General features: G+C 44.7%; 1 protein-coding gene across 1 annotated transcript in view; it reads right to left on the reverse strand.

Annotated features, from left to right (window-relative positions):
* Window positions 1-3,002: 3,002 nt before the first annotated feature.
* LOC119654067 (cytoplasmic dynein 2 intermediate chain 1) overlaps window positions 3,003-20,545 on the reverse strand; it is an 80,628-nt gene continuing 63,085 nt past the window's right edge. Inside the window, exon 3 of the mRNA XM_038059230.1 lies at window positions 3,003-4,316. Within this exon, the coding sequence (XP_037915158.1) occupies window positions 3,291-4,316 (1,026 nt within the window). The 3' untranslated portion in view covers window positions 3,003-3,290. The remainder of the gene's footprint in view (window positions 4,317-20,545) is intronic.

The following is a 20,545-nucleotide window of genomic DNA, read 5'->3' on the forward strand; positions in this document are numbered from 1 at the left end:
AATCGATATTGGATTAGGGCCTTGAAGTGTGTTAGAGCACTTCATTCAAGACCGTAACGCTACACTACAGAATAGCCTGTAGGAGGCAATGTGGTCATGCGCTCGACCGAGATTATTACCCTGATTTGACTTAGGTACTCATTCACAGCTGAGTCGACTGGTATCCGACGGCAAATCACGATATAGATTCCAGTGCCGCCAGTAAGATTTGAACCGCGATCTTCCGTACGATAACCTTGTGCTCTAACCACTGAGCTATCCGGGCACATTCCGGATGTGAGCCGTTTCGTAGCTAGCTTTAATTCATCATCAAACCAGCCGTTCCGACTTTACTTGCGGCTGGGGCCAAGTACCTTTCATCATTTGTTGATGCTTCGTCTCCAGGATCTCTGTTAACTGCGGCATCAATTCCGCCTTCATAAGTGTTGCGGAGGGCGGTGTTTTGAATGGCTTAGGTATTCACTCTCACCGGATTGTCAGAGGGATTATAGGTGGTGTTGTAATTGGAACTCGGAGCACTATGCCAACGAGATAATGGTCCGAGTTTATATCTGCGGCACCTTCCGTGGCTTCGTAACATCGGATTTCCGTATGGGGTCGTCAACCCTACCCAACCCCCAATCTGGAGGACCAGTTGGTACAATTTGTCCCGTTTTTACGCGCGGGAGACTCGCCTTCATCCTTCTCCGTCTGTAGTTTTTATGAAGAAAGAACTCCCGGCGATCACCACGTGGAGGTGGAGATAGGGTTTGGTAGTAGAGCTGTTGGTGTTGGTTCAGCGGGCGTTTCCCAGGTTTTATGCTCCATCGTGGGTACCAATGCACGTTTCGCCCTGGTACCTATACTACCCTTTGACCTGTGGTAATACCCTATAGTAAAGGCCAGTTTCCGACGCATTGGACAGTTTGGCGGGTGGAAGTTCGACAGTGAGAAGGGGTTATTCCTTTGTGATTATCTTGTACCTATAAAATCTGCAGCACCTGTTTCTCTGTGGAGCAATGGCGGACCTATCCTTCCCCTTCCGTCGCTTCTCCCAATATTTTGGCTTTCTAGTGTTCGTTTTAGGAATGATGGGGTCCTAAGTCCGCATCAACTTAATGCTGGACCGGACCAAATTGGAAGCAACTTACTCACTCTTTCCTGGTCGTAGTCATGTTGTGTTCTACGAATTATATAAAGGAGCACGCAAAATCTGCGAGCCGCTACGGTCATGCTGCTCCCAGGGCAGAGGTGAGGCAACGTCTGACGATTTGCCTCTGCCCTGGTAAGAAACCGTAAAGCCGCCATCGCTTCACTTTTCTAGTGTTGTAAAGTGCTTGAAATGCGGGTATCTTTATCCCTGATTTTCATAAACCATTTTTTCAACGCGCTTTCTGCATTCACTTCTTTTACATTTCTCTTCTATTTTCAATTCTATTTCGTCAGAACCTAGGTCCAGTTTCAATGTATTAGCCTTTCGATAGTACATACACAAAAATACTGGTTCGACCGCGCTTGTAGAAATGAAACATTCGTGAGGGTAGTACCGTACTTAGGAGGGAGGATCCACCTCGGATTGCATCTTCAATTCATGTCTGCTGGTGTTCTTCTAATCGCACCCCTAGTAAATCAGCAGCATTCATAGTGTATTGGAGTTTAAGAAAGTACTTCATCATGTTTAGGGTGTTTGCAACGATATTGTCTCTCGATAAAATTCGACCATTATTCGACGTTCCAGTCTATGGAACAACCAAATCAAGCTCCATTGTCAATTCGGCGGATTTCACCACTTTTACACTCCCGAACAAATAGAACCATCCAAAAACCTTCACCATATATATAATGGCGCATCACCCTGCCGACAAACACACTTGAACTCTCTTCACTTACCTTGACTCGTTAACGATTCCAATGAAACGGTGATTTGCTCGCTAGCCTCATTCAAAAGAAAAGAAAATAAATTTCTCCTTGTTTTGCATCATCGGTCGCATGCATTCAATTAGGTCATCAAATGGCCAAGGAAAACAAAGGAAAATGCAAATATTACGACGCACAATTCCATAACATTTCGTATCCAAATGCTTCTCTATTGGCGGTATCGATCAGCGGAACTAAATGCACCTAATTGCACGATAGCATGGGCATTCACATAACATTGTGTTGCTATCTATTAGGAAAGCGACTAGGAATCATTTCTGGATTATAAAATATATAATGATATAATGATTTGACAGAGACGAGTTTGGTGTATAAATTTTGAAATGAAATTACTATGAAGAAGTCGAATGGAACTACCTTCCATTTTAGGTAGTTCCATTCGACTTGTTTCAATCGATGGCACGGATGATGGTTTAATTGAGCAACATTTCTCTTCTTTTGAAAGAACTGTCGTTTATCTAACATGGAAAATGCAACGCTGTGGGATAGAGAGGAACATCTATTGACTATTGATGGATATTACTCATGGCCAGGATATTTTTACGTTTTTAAAGGAATCGAGCCTACTATTACTTCGAACACGAATAAACAATTACTCACCCCACACATTCACGCATTTAATATTATAAAAACCTAAACACTCCCCCCAACTGTTTTTCTACTGCCTCCCTAATTACCATTTCTTTCACTTTCAATATTTCTCTATTTTTTCCATTTCTCACCACCAAATAACAATTTTTTCATGAAAGTTTCGTCCTAAATTACAACACCATTGATAATGGCTGGCCTGCTAATTGTGTGCACGCATGAGACAACGCCAGGTGCCATTTATCGAAATCACTACATAACGTGTGCTTCAAGTTAACAACGAGTCGGTGGTAACTACTTAAATCCTGGAAAAAAAATGTGAAAGAAGGAAGGACGCGACAAGTACGAGCGATTAGTGCTTACTTTCGAACCTGCAGGAGGTAATGAATTAATGGAGGACATGTGGATGTGAATATGCGAAAAAAATTTAGGAAGCACGAAGTGATACTGAAGTTTGGATTGTTTGCGCCAGGATTTCAATGAAAGTACAAAGTATCGCGTTTTATGCCGCTTTTTTCTAACAATCTTTTATTATTAAGTTGAGTCATAAAATACGAGTTAGTTTTGCTTTCATATAACAATAATAATCTTTTCAAGGCTCAGAGCTCACGAGCATGAACTTGAGGCAAAGATCGCCCTTTTATAAGTTATCGCGAAAATATGTTGAGCTTCAAGGACCTTTGCTTCAAATTTATGGTCGAGTGTCAGCCAACATTTTCAAGTAAGTGATAAAGTGACTAGAAAGTATCATTAACGAAATTTATTAGTCCTAAGTTGCGCTTTAGCTATTTGACTATGTGAACTTGCACGTCCTCGTCCTTAGTGAGCAAAGCTAAATTCTGGCGGCAGAAAGTCTCCTTGGTCAGTCCAATTTCAACTATCGTCTCACTAGTATTGCAGTGTACTTCCGAGTTCGTAGAGAAATCATAAATCCTCAGATTTCCATCCATTAGGGCTAGCAATCTATTTCCATCGTTCGTGACTTCTATGGTGTTAACAAGATCCTTTCGCAGCACAGTTCCTCCCAGAAGAACCTGTTTATCGAAAAGTTTGCTCGCATGAGTCTTGGAGCTCCCATCTAAAGCGGTAGTCGGCCTTGTGTTGGTCATGCAACTGTCAGGTCGATCCTCATAAGGTGTTCTTTCATTTCGAACTATGTTTTGAATGGCACAAGATTTCCCAGTGTCCGCTTGATAGGTCTTATTGGGTTCCCCTAAAGGTGTTGGGCACGCGGAATTATCCTCCGATGGACCATTCTCGTATTTCTGTGGTTTTTGCTGATTGCAATTATAGACAACTACGGATCCATTTGAAAAACCAACTATCAGGTATTCCTCACTCCAGAGCAATTTCAGAGCAGTTGCGAAAAGACCTTTACTATTTTCAAAAACAATTTTCCTGAACTTTTCCGGTTTCAGGGTTTTCGTACATGATATGATAAAATCACGGTTCGTGGAAATGTATATCCTTTCAATTCCAACATCGAATCCTGTGAACCTCAGTCCTGACAAATCTGAAGAGGGTTTATTGTTGGTTTCTTGTAATTCCTTTAGTGCATTATCACTGAAAAGGTCATTCTCGAAATATGACCTGGTTTTATCAAAGCTTGATTTAGGCCGTGACATTTTTTGACTTAGGTAATCACGTAAGTTGTAGACTGCACTTTGGGTGAGTTTGAACCGAGCCGAAGGTGAGTTGTATTCCATTTTGGAGTTGTCGATTTTGTTTGGTCGCAGAAAAGTCCATTTGGTGTCGTCGAGATTGACTAGCGTCCAAATAGTTAGAATGCCTGAGTCGTGGAGTGAAGCGAACTGTGGATGAAAATTGGGAAAAATAGTTAGAATACGGTAGACATCAATGTCTGTTGTAGTTTGAGAAAAGTGTGCATGCTTCATGACAATTGAGAATGGAAAAAGTGAGGAAGGCTAAAATTTATGCATTGAAATGTTAAAAAGAGTCTTTTTGGTTTTGGTATCATGATCATCATCAAAGGCGCAACAACCGGTTTCCGGTCTAGGCCTACCTTAATAAAGAACTCCAGACATCCCGGTTTTGCGCCGAGGTCCACCAATTCAATATCCTTAAAAGCTGTCTGGCGTCCTGACCTACGCCATCGCTTCATCTCAGGCGGGGTCTGCCTCGTCTTCTTTTTCTACCATAGATATTGCCCTTGTAGACTTTCCGGGCTGGATCATCTTCATCCATACGGATTAAGTGACCCGCCCACCGTGACCTATTGAGCCGGATTTTATCCACAACTTGACGATAATGGTATCGCTCATAAATTTCGTCATTATGTAGGCTACGGAATCATCCATCCTCATGTAGGGGGCCAAAAATTCTTCGAAGGATTCTCCTCTTGAACGCCGCCAAGAATTCGCAATTTTTCTTATTAAGAACCCAAGCCTCTGGGGAATACATGAGGACTGGCAAGATCATTGTCTTGTACAGTAAGAGCTCTGACCCTGTGGTGAGACGTTTCAAACGGAACAGCTTTTGTAAGCTGAAATAGGCTCTGTTGGCTACCAACAACCGTGTGCGGATTTTATCGTCATAGCTGTTATCGGTTGTGATTTTCGACCCTAGATAGGAGAAATTATCAACGGTCTCAAAGTTGTAGTCTCCTATGTTTACTCTTCCCGTTTGATCAGTGCGGTTTGATGTTGTTCGTTTGTTGGTTTTTGGTGCTGACATTGCCACCATATACTTTGTCTTGCCTTCATTAATGTGCAGCCCAAGATCTCATGCCGATTGCCGCTTGCTCGAGCTGGATGAAGGCAGTTTGTAGGTCTCGGGTCGTTCTTCCCATGATGTCTATATCGTCAGCATAGGCCAGTAGTTGGGTGGATTTAAAGAGGATTGTACCCCTCGCATTTACCTCAGCATCACGGATGACTTTCACCAGGGCCGGGTTAAAGAGGACGCATAATAGGGCATCCCATTGTCGTAGACCGCTGTGGATGTCGAATGGTCTTGAGAGTGATCCTGCTGCTTTTATTTGACCTTGCAAATTGGTCAGGGTCAGCTTAGTCAGTCTTATCTTATGGCCGTGTACAGTTTTACCCTGGCTATGCTATCATAGGCGGCTTTAAAGTCGATGAACAGATGGTGCAACTGTTGTCCATATTCCAACAGTTTTTCCATCGCTTGCCGCAGAGAGAAAATCAGATCTGTTGCTGATTCGCCTGGAGTGAAGCCTCTTTGGTATGGCCCAATGATGTTCTGGGCGTATGGGGCTATCCGAATTAGCAAGATAGCGAAGAATATCTTATAGATGGTACTCAGCAACAGCACACCTTGAGCACAAGTTGGTGAACCACTTAGTGTAATTGGTCGCCTCCATATTTAACCAGTTCGGCTGTAATTCCATTGGCTCCTGGCAACTTATGATTAAGCCGATAAATTGCACGAACTGTTTCTTCTATACTTGGTGGTGGCAGTATTTGTCCGTCCTTTTCAGTTGGCGGGACCTCCAACACGCCGATGTTCTGGTTATTCAGTAGTTCATCAAGGTACTCAATCCATCGCTCTAATATGCGAATTCTGTTGGAAATCAGATTTCCCTCTTTGTCTCGGCTGGATGAACATCGAGGTTTGTAAGGCTTTATCTTACTGACTTGTTGGTAAAACTTGCGCGCCTGGTGCGGTTGCTCGCAGGCTTCCCTTTTCCGTCTGTGAAGTCACTTCTTCGCTCACCGGAGTTCGTGATAAGTCTCCGCGCGTGCCCGCGTCCTTTGTTAATGCAACATTATTCGGTATGCAGCATTCTTTCGCTCCGTTGCTAGCTTACATTCATCGTCAAACCAGCCATTCCGACTCTTTTTGCGTTCTTCAGGTGATTGTGAAGGTCATTTGCTGATGCTTCATCTCCATGATCTCTGTTGATTGTGGTTATTGCGGATGAAGTGCAGGATTTTTGGTATTGTTCCTGGATATGATGCTTCCACGTTAACTTGGAGTCAAGATGTACTCCTAAATATTTGACTGTTTGTACTAGCTAGCAGCACCTAGCAGCGTGTATAGCTGCCCCACCTGACGTTCCTAATGAACATAACTATTCCAGTTGCAGCGTTCACCGTGAGTCCATTATGGAGGGCTGTGGATTACATGCAGTGTTGCATTCAGGCAGTCGCATACTATGCCCGCAAACTTGCCGATAATTATTACGGCTAGATCATCCGCAAATGCTTGTGCGAAAACCTTTGCGCCCTCCAGGAGCCATAGTAAGGTATCCACGCGCAACCGCTAAGACACCTTGCCTCAATAGAATTCTGTCCGACCAATATGTGAACCTTTCTCCACTCTAACATGTGAAGGATCCAACTGATCAACAGCCCATCGATTCCATGTTGTCTTTCCGCGTTATAAATCGTCGCGAATGAGGCATAACTGATAATGTCTCCTCTGTAGTGGCGTGAACGTTAATGAGGCTTATATTTCTAAATTTGCCTCGCCAGCGCAGAGTGCATAGCTTTTCACATATGTTTTCAAAGCCGATAACTCGCGGCGCTGGAAGTCCCCGGGCAACATGCGAGGAAACTCATTAACAGCGGGAGAATCAAAATTGAATGCGGAGTACGCAGAGTACGAATGCGGATAGTCCTCACCAAGTGCTAAAGGTGTCTGGACTATGGACACACGTCGGCAGCTTACAAGGGACCGGACAGGAGGACAGCATGTCGGAGATGTACAGGAGATTATAAATTAACGTGCACCGGAGTGCCACCGCTCGGCAGTGTACTGCGGAGGTAAATGCTAATCTAGTGCTAATCAGCGTGCAATACAGAAACAGGGACCCGGCTTCATGGCATCTCGACTTATCGGATACCTCTGCTATCTGGGCTCGGGACGACGTTCGACTTCGTGTTCTTGCCGACAGTCGAGGGAATGGGTTTGTCTGGATTCGGTGTTTAGGGATAACGTTTTTTAGCGTTTACCTGACGCCGAAGGAGACGGTGCCGGGCTTTCGGCGCCAGCTCTGGAGAATGCCGTTTGGGGCACGGAGGAGCAAATCCTGGTAGGCGGTGATTTTAATGCTAAGGCCCTTGAATGGGGCATGCCTCGGTCAGGTGGCGAGTCCTGGAAGACTTCTCGGCAAGTAATTACCAGTACATCGCGTTCAAAGTAGTTGACGCTACTTGCCGCGTGACCAGCCTTCTATGTACTGGTGGACGGCAGAAATTTCCGATCTACGGAGGGAGTGTCATAAGCTTCGCCATTTAGCACAATATTTACACGCCAACGAAGGGACATGCGCCTTAAAGGCGGAGTATGGATCAGTAAAAAGGAGACTCTGCAGCGCGATAAATAAAAGCCAAGCTCGCGACTGGCCGAACCTGGTCATCGACGTGAATGAGGACCCATGGGGACTGCTTGTCACCCGGAAAATCGGGGCTCTGTTGAAGCCGTGCATACTAAGTATCAACTAGATGGACCGCATTGTACGGGCATTGTTTCGCAGGCATCCTGTACGGGTTAAAGTCAATACCGCGGAAAGCGTTCAGGATTGGCCTCTTTTCACAATGAGAGAGCTCGAAGAAGCGGTTCTCACTATGAAAAACGAGAAGACGCCAGGTCCTGATGGCATCCCGGCGGAAGTTTACAAACTGGTGTTCCGTCAACAGCCAGATTTGCTGTTTAAGGCGTTCAATGCTTGCTTGAAGGAGGGCATTTTTTCTTGTCGCTGGAACGTGGTCAGACTCGCACTGATCAGCAATGGAAAAGGAGACCCGGAGCTCCCCTCTGCATACCGACCTCTGTGTATGCTTGACATGGCCGGGAAAATGCTCGAGGAGCTCATCAGGAGTGGACTCGCTGAAGTCATCCGCGCTGCCGGGGACTTATCCCCAAGGCAGTTCGGGTTCAGACCAGGGAGATCCACAGTGGATGCTGTTATGGAGGTTGTGGATGATAGTGCTCCTTCAGAAATGCCTTCAGCTCCGTAAGGTGGACAGATATGCTAGGCACTTTAGAAAACTCATCCCATTATCTGAATGACCGCTCCCTGGTCTATGAGACGCTAGGGGGTCAGAGGAGGATGGAAATCACGTCGGGAGTGGCACAGGGATCCATCCTAGGGCCAGACTTCTGGAATGGTTCCTACTAGTCTACTGAGACTGCTAATCTGCTGAGACTTGATATGCCCGAAGATTTGCGTCTGGTCGGTTATGCAGGCGACGTTGCTGCACCTTTTGCCGGACGTACTGTTGAACAGGCACAAAGCAGACGTGGCATATTGATGTGATGGGTAGCGGATGGATGACTGCTCATGATTTCAGCCTTGCGCAGGAAAAACCCGAAGTAGTCATCTTGACCAGAAAGAGAATCCCGATCCTGCGTCCTATATCGATCGGTGAATTAACTATAGAATCAAAACCAGCGGTTAAATACCTTGGTTTAATGCTTAACTCGAAGTTGAGCTTCTTCGAGCAAATCAAAGCATCAGCGGACTGCGCCTCAAATGGAGTCTCGGCCTTTAGTTGGTCAATGGTGAATGTTGTTAATTCTGAGACGTTTCCTTATGAGAGCAACACAGTCGGGTATGGGTTGATGCCTTTGACGAGGAGGCGCATCGCAACCGCCGGGGAGCTTTGCGATTGGCATCTACTTATCGTATTGTCTCAGAACCGGCTGTGATGGTGGTCGCGGGAGTGATTCCTGTTGCCCACCTTACCAAGGAGCGTAAAGCTATCTACCGCCGTAAGCGTGAACACTTAAGAAAGGTGGTTACCGGTGAAGAGCATCAACGCAGCCTTGCCGAGTGGCAACTCTCTTTGCAAAAGAGCCAAGGGGCAGATGGACTGCGCGGCTCATTGACAATTTAGAGATTGATTACTTCTTAACCCAACTTCTAAGTGGGCATGGAAGTTTTCAGTCTTACCTGTACAGGATTGGGAAGGTGCGATCTCCTGATTGTGTGTTCTGCAATGGAGTGGCGGACGACGCTGAACACACCTTTTTCTCTTGTGAGAGGTGGGGCGACTTTCGTCAGCAGCTTTATGCAGACACAGGGGAGCTCTCTCCAGACAACATTGTCAGAGAGATGCTGCAGAGCGCTGGCGGCTGGAGTGGCGCATTATGTTCGGGCTCTTTTTATTGCGAAGAAGATTGAAATCGACTGGCGGAGGGATCGGATGGCAAGGAGTTCCCTGAACTAACAACTCCCTTCCTCCCCTCCCCTCCCCTTCCGTTGGTGAAAGGGATTCCCTAATTTGAAGTAACTTCAAGGTTCCCAAAGCCAGGAGAGCGGGAGGGCTAGCCCGAACAAATGTGTTAAACGATTCCAGGCTAGTTCTCTGATGATATGGAGGTGTTTAATTCGTAGTACGACAGCGTACTGTTGCGAGAGTCCTACACTCTATGCGTAAATGCATTCACCTACCCTACTCCCAAAAAAATAAAAATTGAGAAATGGACCAAGAGAAAGCCAATAAAAGTTAATTAACACCGGTCGCAATCGCTTACGAGATATGGTGTTTATCGGAATTGTTTGCATTGAGTTATGTTGAATGAGTTTCATTATTAGAGGCTCATGGAGAATAGCAGAGGATTGAGGGATATCACGAATGTGTAGGACTACCGTGCAATTTAGTCAAGGATGCTAAAATCGGAGGAGATTGGTAGGGGCGATTCAAAAGAAGCTTCAAGAGAGGTTTGTTAGTCTAAAAGAGATTCTTTTCCGTAAAGTTGTATTTCACGGTGGTCCCACAGGGATAGTGGCCTAAGGAGAATGGAGGTGGGTTTAGTAGGTGTACAACCCACAGACTGCTGCAACCTTGCATTGCAATGCTTTTTTAATATCTTCCTTCATCTATAAAAAACTTAAAGCCTGTCAGGCTGTGGCATAAAAGGAAAATGATTGCTTCATGAAATAATTTTTAGTTAGTTTTGTTATTGTTAATAATATTCCAAGTAAGTTGCAGATAATCTAAATTAAGTCATAATTATATACATATATTTTTCCATTATTTAATTTGCTGTTAAACATTTTCTAATCAAGTTTTCTGGTTACATAACATTAGCGCCTCCGATAGTTTTTTTTTCCAGTTTGCTGAGCTGAACAAGATGGCTTTGCTATGCTGGGTAGAACGTAGATTTTTAGTCAGTAAAGAGCTTTCTCTGCCTCCAAGGAATGGGCGGGAAGGTTCAATTATTTATGGGGTTAAATGGACAATTGCTATCAACCATTGCATGATGCCGGAGAAGAGACCCGTAGCACCAGCAATTAGGCAGAAAAATTGATAACTGGATTGTCTTATCTTTTTCAAATGGCAGACAAATTTCTTTTTGTTCAAGTTCAGTTTTATTACATGAATACTTTTAAGACGATTATATTTATTTATAGTAAAATACGACTGAGTGATGGTTTCTATGATACGGGAATCAAATCATCGACAACTCGATTCTAGGGTGTAACTTTTCAACTGGAAGTTAGAACATGGTAATCTGCTGAGAAAATTACCTTTCAAAAGATGAATTGGACAATGGCTTGCGTCCCAATGACCAAAACCTAAATTTATTATTGGGAGCTTTGAAGGAATCAGTCTCAGATAGTTATGTGTGCAGAAACTATCGCGGGACAAAGTTAAGTTAAGGCGCTTAAAATATAAAAGGTTTTATTGATTGCTTATATGGGAAAATTTAGTTCTATTTAGATGCGGTTGGAAATGCAATTGTGTACTATTTTTCAAGGCTGCAGACACCAGAATCATCTGTGAACTTTAGTTGATTTAATGGCGTATATTCGACGAAAGTTAATCAGTATTTATCAAGTATCAAGTTTACAATTAAAGTAGACAAAAAATATAATATATTTATGGAAGAAAGATTCGACTTGATTTAGTATTTCAATCGTGCACATTTCTCCCGAGTAACTGATTTATTTTAAAATTAATTAACTCATAAAAAAATGACATACATATTTACGAGTGGTGCCCCATCTAATTACTAATCACTTTCAACAACGCTTAATATCGATGATCGCGAAAATGAGGTTTTTTTCAACTTCTCTTATCAGAATCAACACAGATTTTTTGGTGGGTACTTTAGAGGGATTGAATTCAGTTCTACCTTAGGTTGGCTCTTTTAAACTTTTTACTCTCTTCTTTTAGAACCAACGTCAAAATTAACCTGTTTCAGAAAGTGCTAATCAATATTACTACTAATCTGATAATCCCATCAGCTGTAACCTATAGTGGTAGGTACTTCGGTGGTGGATTACTTGGCGCTATACTATGACTAATCTAGAGAAAGAGGTAAGCGAGGCAAGTACAATATTCTAGAGAAAATCCATTTGATAGAAAAGTGGTATAGCTGCGATAATCCCGCGACCAATCCGTCAATGCGGAATAGTGAAAAGTCTGAAGATCTCCGAGAAAACATTTAAACAGGGAGCAGTGCAGGAAAAAATGGTGCTAATGGGGTGCATAGTGGAAGATTGGGACTTGCTTCGTAGGAAGATAGTTGAACTGGTAAATTTGCAAACGTATAAAGGACAGGAACAATCTACTCCAGATCAGAGTGAAATTATGCGGTGTTTCCAACGGTTAATTAATAGAAGTAATGAAAACTTGTTTCTTTTCCGTTGGTGTAGGTATTTTATTCTTGCAAGTGCAAACAACTTGTTTGCACTGATGAAGGGAACAAGTGGTTCCCGAAATATCGGTATTTGCAAGAATAAAATACCTACACCAACGGAAAAGAAACAACAAGTTTTCATTACTTCTACTCCAGATGATTAACAATACGGATGGAGCTATTAACTGTGTAACTGCACGTGGTAGCGAAGAAAAAACACATACTGAAGAAAACAGAGCTATTGAAAATAGTAGCTAAGTTCGCGAGAGGAGCAACGCTGGCTTTTGTACAACCGGAAAGGAAGAAAAGCCTTAAAAAAGTGCCGATGCGTACACCCATCTCAGAAAAAGATTTCTAATAGTTTTGCCGTCAGGCCAAGGGTAACCCTCCAGAAGTTGCCTCCCCCCTGCTCCGGAGAGTAGTGTGACCAAAAGTGACCACAGTTGTTGGCTCCGAATATGTAAATTTGAAAGCTCGACATGAGTATGAATTATATCGTGCAAAATATCCTCGGCATTAGCTGGCCTAAGCCTAAATAAAAACTTTTTTGTTTGATGATTGAGTAGTCTTGAGTCCTCCATCCGCTTGGTGATTCCTTAAAATTGATGCAGATGTATAAGCTCAATACCATTCAATCATCAAACAAAAAGGATTTTATAAAAAAGAAGAGTTGTGGAAATTTAACCAATAGTTTGCTATGCTCAACTTGGCTACCAAATAACCTTCATTTTCTTATGCGATGAAGAGCGTATCCTGGTCGACAGGTTGTTCTGTAAAATTATTTGATGTGATATGATATGTTCGCATAAGAGGCGATAATATCGAACATATTGCAACAAAAGACGAGGGTGATGATCTATGTTTAGCGTCAATGGCAATTAGACTATCTTCTTCTTTTTCTTCAGCCTTTGTCCCGTTCACAAGCGGGGTCGGCTCGTCGTGATCGGTTTCGCCATTTGGCTCTATCGAATGCCTGATCTGGATGCAATCTCGAGGCTTTCAAGTCCCCATCCAGCGTATCAAGCCACCGTTGCTTAGGTCTGCCTTTTGGTCGTTTACCATCGACTTCGATGTTCAGACCAATCTTTGCAAGTGAATTCTCGTTTGCACGAATTGCGTGACCATACCATCGAAGACGCCTCTCTCGCAACTTTTCCACGATCGGTGCAACCCCATAACGATCGCGGATATCCTCATTTCGGATGTGATCTAAACGTGTGACGCCACTAGTCCAACGTAGCATCTTCGTCTCCATTACCGCGAGACGCCGTTCATTGTCTTTTATGGTCGGCCAACACTCAGAACCATAGAGAGCGACTGGACGGACAACATTGCGGTAAATTTTAGATTTGAGACGTTCGTTGATACGTCGATCACAAAGGACACCAGTTGTGGAACGCCACTTCATCCAGGTTGCGTTAATGCGTGAAGCAATTTCATAACGCAGCTCTCCATTGGCTGATAGCGTTGACCCGAGGTATTTAAATCGCTCAGATCTGGGCAGATCACTGCCGTTGACAGTGATTGTGCCTGTTTCATGGGGATCGGTCGTCAAAAATTCAGTTTTGTTTAAATTCAATCTGAGACCGTGTTGCATGAGGCGATCATTCCATTTTTGAACAAGTTGCTCGAGATCATTTTTGCTATCAGATGCTAGGAAAACATCATCTGCATAAAGCAGTGTGTAGGGCGCTGGACGTTGGATATCCCGTGTGACGGTGTCCATAACAAGGACAAAGAGGAGTGGTGAGAGGGCACTTCCTTGATGAACTCCAACAGAGATACGAAGCGGTTTTGATACACCCGCCATACTTCGAACTTTACTTTTCGGATCGTGGTAGAGCAATTGAACCCAGCGCACGAGTTCTTCTGGCACGAAGTGTTGTCGTAAAGCATACCAGATGAGTTCGTGTGGTACACGGTCAAACGCTTTCTCTAGATCCAGAAAGGCAATGTAAAGAGGGCGATGCTTCTCACGGTGTTTCTCCATGAGTAACCGCGCAACGTGTATTGCGTCAGTAGTTCCGCAGTTCTTGACAAATCCGGCTTGATTCACGGTTTTTTCAACGATTTCGCGAATACGGTTGTCAAGAATGCGTTCAAAAATCTTCATGGTATGGGAAAGTAACCGTATCGGACGGTAATTTGAACATTCTGCTGGACTACCTTTCTTTTTCCATATTGGAACAGTGGTACTTTCTTGCCAGTCAGATGGTGTTCTTCCTTCCTGAATAACCCGGTTAAAGAATTCACTCAGCCACGGTGTTGGGTCCCAGCTCTTCGCTTTCCAGAGCTCAGATGCGATATCGTCAGGTCCTGTTGCTTTCCCCGATTTCATTTGTTTTATTGCCTCCTCGACTTCAGTTGCGCTGACTGGTGGAACTGCTCCAAATGTCGGCAATGATTGTGGAAGTGGAGGATGAGCAAATTCTTCAGTTGAAATCTGCTCGAAGTATTCTCGCCATCTATCCGTCGCGGCTCGACGATCAGTAAGCAAAGTACCGTTCTTGTCATTAACACAACAGAAGTGTTCGATATCCTGTGTGCGTTCATCACGGCTTTTAGCAAGTCGGTACAGATCTCTCTCGCCATCCCGAGTGTCCAGTTTATCGTAAAGATTTTTGAAATGGTTCGCTCGGGTGACAGCGACCGCTTTCTTTGCTTCCCGGTTGGCATTCTTATAAATTTGCCAATTAGCAGGCGTTTTATCGTCGAGGAATTTGTGGTAGAGGCGTTTCTTTTCACGGACCTTCATTTCAACATCATCATTCCAAAGCCAAGTATCTCGGTTGATGTACCGCTTACCCGGCTTGGTGACCCCGAGGGTTGCAGAGGCCGCTTTGTGGATCGTGTCTTTCATTTGGTTCCATGATTCTTCCACATTCGTAATGGTTGGCAATCGTATGAGTGAGACCGTTTCTTCGTTCTTCTCACCAAATCGCCACCATTTAATGCGCGGCGGGCCAGTGCGTTCCTCACGCCGTTTTATCGGTGGCTTAATTCGCAGGACAGCAATCAACGGCCGATGTTGAGGTGCGATGGTCTCATAGGGAACGACTTTGCAATCAGTGACAGTGGTAAAATGTTGGCGTCTTATGAGAATATAGCCGATTTGCGTTTTATTGTTCCCACTATAAAATGTGGGAAGATGAGACAATCGTTTGATGAACCATGTATTCATAAGTACAAGGTCATGGGTGTCCGCAAAATCGATTATACGCTCGCCACCTTCGTTGCGCGCTCCGAATCCCTTTCCCCCATGGCATCTGTTACCGTCTGCCTTTTCACCCACATGACCATTAAGGTCGCCGGCAATGATTATGTAATCGTCAGCAGGCACGTGACAAGTCTTTTCATCGAGAAGTTGCCAGAAGGCATCTTTCTCGGCATCAGGTCGGCCTGTCTGTGGTGCATACGCGGTGAAGAAGTGAATAGTGCGATCAGCTGATATAATGGTGAGCTTCATCAGCCGATCATCAAATCGTTCGACTTCTTTAATGGCATCACGGAAACCCTCTGAGATGGCAATGCCAACACCATATTGAGTGTGTGGGCTACCAAAATAAAGAAGTTTGTAGCCATTTTTACCGCGTTCGCGTTCAATGTCGCAGCTTTTGGAACCAGACCATCGGGTTTCTTGCAGAGCGCAGATGTCAATGCACCTTTTCCGAAGGGCTCTTGCGAGTTCCTCGGTCTTTCCAGTTAGGGCACCAACATTTAGCGTGCAGACACGTATTTGTTTTGTTCGTTGTGTGTGGACTAACTTGCTTACGTCCTGACGCCGTCCATGCGTCAAGAACCCTTGCCCATTTCTCGACAGGACCGGGGCCCGTCCTGCCGCGTCGACTGAGGTGGACGCCCTAGCATTTCTCCGAGGCCTGTGACTTAATCCGATCATCATGTTTGTAACGACATTCTATGCATTTTCTTGGTCGACCTGTCGCGGGGCCTGTCACCAAGAGAGATCAGGTAGGATTTAGCATAGTAGAATAACTCCAACTATACTCTATTTATCTCTTTCCCTGATCTCAGCATTTTATTTTTGTTTTACTGAGGATAGTACAGAGTACGTTGCCTCAAACCCTCCTCCTTTACCTGGGCTTGGGACCAGCATAGACTATATGGTGGCCAAAGCATAGTTACAGGCCGGTTACTGGAGGAGCTTCTCAACACAGCACCTGCCAGTGAAAAATAGTGTGCATCGAAGAAGGTGAGTTCGACAATTAGGACAGCAACAAGTCATCGCAGAAATGATCCTTATAGCAAACGAGGCGTAATGTCTCTATCAGCAGAAGAAGGCAAATCCGTCCGAAGTAACCGAAGGCGTTAAAAAAGCCACTAGGACGGAACTGTACAGAGGATGACAACAAAGGTGGTATCATTCCGAAAAAGACCGCTCGACGTTTACACTGACCCCGTTTAATGAGAACTGGGTCGAACGAAAATACGGTGAATTAAATTACCACGTGATACAGGTTCATCGCGGAACGTCGTAGTTATAAGAATTATTAACTTCAGCTCGAATTGGATGAGTCTCCCAACTGTTTCGAATGAGCGGCGTTCAATTCGTCCAACAGGGCGTGAATTGAGAGTTCATTGACTAGAAGGGGCGCTCCTAGCTGCCAAAGCTGATCGGGAGCTATATCTTCGAAAGAGCATTTCTAAATTTTACCGACGTGGAAAATACGTCATCCGTTATTCCATCCTACCTGGGTCGAAGAACTCCACAATAATGGGTTTTGAGGAAAAATTAATTGTGGTTGTTATCGCGAAATAATCTGAATGTGCATGCTAGTGAGACCATCAATGCTATAAGACTCTGACTGAAGATAAGGAGGGGAGTGGGGGCGGGGCTTTATTAAGCGCTATAAGTTAGTGGGGAAATCACCACGTTAAACCCGGTTACCGAGTAGTTAGTAGTAGGAGGTCAAAGGGTAGTATAGGTCCCAGGGCGAAACGTGGATTGGCACCCACGATGGAGCATAAAATCTGGGAAATGCCTGCTGAACCAACACCAACAGCTCTACTACCAAAACCTATATCCACCTCCACGTGGTGACCGCTGGGAGCTCTTTCTGAATGAAAAGCTGCAGACGGTGAAGGATGAAGGCGAGTCTCCCGCGTCTAAAAACGGGACAAATTGTACCAACTGGTCCTCCAGGTTGGGGGTTGGGTAGGGTTGACAATCCTACACGGAAAACAACTTGTTACGAAGCCACAACAGGAGCCTCGGACAGGACGGATTTTAAAACGACGGATCCGGCAACGACAACGGAATAACGATTTGCGCATTTTCTCGTGGAACGTGCGCTCCCTGCACAGAGATGAAGCTGATAAGCAGCTAGCCGATACCCTGTCCCAATATAGGGCTGATATAACAGCGTTACAAGAGATGCGATTGACAGGGACCGGTTTCCTGGAGAAGAGCCACTACACCATATATTATAGCGGTCATCCAGTAAACCATGTGCTCGGAGTAGGTTTCTTAGTCAGCTAAAAAATGAAACCTGCTGTTATCGTCTTTGAAAACATAAGCGAACGGCTATGCACTCTGCGCTTGCGAGGCAAGTTTAGAAATATAAGCCTTATTAACGTTCACGCCCCTACAGAGGAGACTGCAGAGTCGGAGAAGGATACCTTCTACGACGTAGTAGAACGAACCCTCGAAGCCTGTCCCAGATATGATATCAAAATCATACTTGGGGATTTTAACAGCCAAGTAGGAAAGGAGCCCGTATTCAGGCGATACGTTGGCTCCCATAACTTACACGAAAAAACTAATGATAACGGACTGCGGACTATTCAATTAGCAGGGTCACACGAAATGGTTGTTGGAAGTACCTGGTTTGCGCGGAAAGCGGTCCATAAACATACGTGGGCCTCTCCAGATGGGACCACTTTCAACCAAATTTACCACGTGTTGATCGAACGCCGCCACTTCTCAGCCTTGATGAATGTCAGAACATATAGGGAGGCCAATATAGACTCGGATCACTATCTCGTTGGCATGGTGCTCCAAGCTCGAATAACAATACCACCTGGAATCTCCTCTGATAATCAGGTGAGATTGAACACTAAAGCCATCCACAACACAACCCTCCGCGACACCTATAAGAGGGAAATGGATGGAGATGAAGCATCAACAAATTATCTTCACAATCACCTGAAGAACGTTATCATGGATACGGCCACAAACATACTTAGCCCCAGCCGCAAAAGGAGTCGGAACGGCTGGTTTGACGATGAATGTAAGCTAGCAACGGAACGGAAGAATGCCGCATACCGAGTAATGTTGCATTCTCAAAGAACGCGGGCACGCGCAGAGACTTATCACGAACTCCGTCGAACGGAGAAGCGACTTCACAGACGGAAAAAGGAAGCCTGGGAGAACCAACAAGTCTATGAACTAGAAAAGTACAGGGAGCAACCGCACCAAGTGCGGAATTTTTACCAACAAGTCAGCAGGATGAAGCCTTATACACCTCGATGCTCATCCTGCCGAGACAAAGAGGGAAATCTGATTTCCGACAGAATGGGCATATTGGAGCGATGGGTTGAGTACTTTGATGAGCTACTCAGCAACCAGAACATCGGCGAGTTGGAGGTCCCGCCAACTGAAGACGACGGACAAATACTGCCACCACCAAGTTTAGGAGAAACAGTCCGTGCAATTCATCGGCTAAAAAATCATAAGTCGCTAGGAGCCAATGGAATTACAGCCGAATTGGTTAAATATGGAGGCGACCAGTTACACCAAGTGGTTCATCAACTTGTGCTCAAGGTATGGGACAGCGAATCAATGCCTAACGATTGGCAACGAGGCATTATCTGTCTCATACATAAAAAGGGAGATATCACACAGTGCAGCAATTATAGAGGTATCACGTTGCTGAATATTCTCCTCTACCTTACTAGACCCCATACGCCCAGAACATCATTGGCCCATACCAAAGAGGTTTCACTCCAGGCAAATCAGTAACAGATCAGATTTTCTCTGTGCGGTAAAACTGTAGGAATATGGACAACAGTTGCACCATCTATTCATCGATTTCGAAGCCGCCTATGATAGCATAGCCAGGGTAAAATGTACACGGCCATGAGAGAATTCGGTATCCCGACAAAATTGATAAGACTGAGTAAGCTGAACCTGGCCAATGTGCGAGGGTAGATAAACGCAGCAGGATCACTCTCAAGACCATTCTACATCACCAACGGTCTAAGACAAGGGGATGCCGTATCATGCGTCCTCTTTTACCTGGCCCTCGAGAAAGTGATCCGTGATGCTGAGGTAAATGCAAGAGGTACGATCTTCTTTAAGTTCACCCAACTACTGGCCTATGCTGACGATATCGACATCATGGGAAGAACCACGCGAGACATATAAACTGCCTTCATCCAGATCGAGCAGGCGGCAATCGGCATGAGATCTTGGGCTGCACATCAATGAAGGCAAGACAAAGTATATGGTGGCAACGTTAGTACCAAAAACCAACTAACCAACAACATTAAACCGCACTGGTCAAACGGGAAGAATAAAGATAGGAGAATACAACTTTGAGACCGTTGATAATTTCTCCTATCTAGGGTCGAAAATCACAACCGATAACAACTGCGACGGTGAAATCCGCGCACGGTTGTTGTCAACCAACAGAGCCTATTTCAGCTTACAAAAACTGTTCCGCTCGAAACGTCTCACCATAGGGTTAAAGCTCTTACTGTACAAGACAATGGTCTTGCCAGTCCTCATGTATTCCTCGGAGACTTGGGTTCTTTGCAAGAAGAATTGCGAACTCTTGGCCACGTTCGAGAGAAGAATCCTCCGAACAATTTTTGGTCCCTTACATGAGGATGGACGATTCCGTAGCCTACATAACGACGAAATCTATTAGCGATACCATGACCGTCCGGTTGTGGATAAAATCCGGCTCAATAAGTTACGGTGGGCGGGTCACTTAATCTGTATGGATGAGGATGATCTAGCCCGGAAAGTCTATAAGGGCAATATCTATGGTAGAAAAAGAAGACGAGGCAGACCCTGCCTAAGATGGAGCGATGGTGTAGGTCAGACAGCTTTTGGGGATAGCGAATTGGCGGACCTCGGTGTAAAACCGGGGTGTCTGGTGTTCCTTATTAAAGCATGCCTAGACCGGATTCCGGTTGTTGCGCCGTTGATGATGATGATACTCTGTCGTAGTCACCCAAACAAAGAAGGATAAACACATATTCCTGATGGAGATATAAGTCATTTCATTGGCACTAAATAGCTACAAGTTTTAACTTTGTTGGTGTGAATCTACCATCAATTACTGCAGAAACGTTGCTGACTGAAGTCCGGATGTTGGTGTTATGGGTTTCGAACTTTGTTGACCTTTGGGACCAGAGCCAGCATTTGGCATTAGACTATCCATAATCAAGCCTACTCTGAAGGATGAAGTTGCTTATGCGAGCGCCCAACCCCTATTAC

The sequence above is a fragment of the Hermetia illucens genome, chromosome 4 (assembly GCF_905115235.1).
Source record: "Hermetia illucens chromosome 4, iHerIll2.2.curated.20191125, whole genome shotgun sequence".
Lineage (NCBI taxonomy): Eukaryota > Metazoa > Arthropoda > Insecta > Diptera > Stratiomyidae > Hermetia > Hermetia illucens.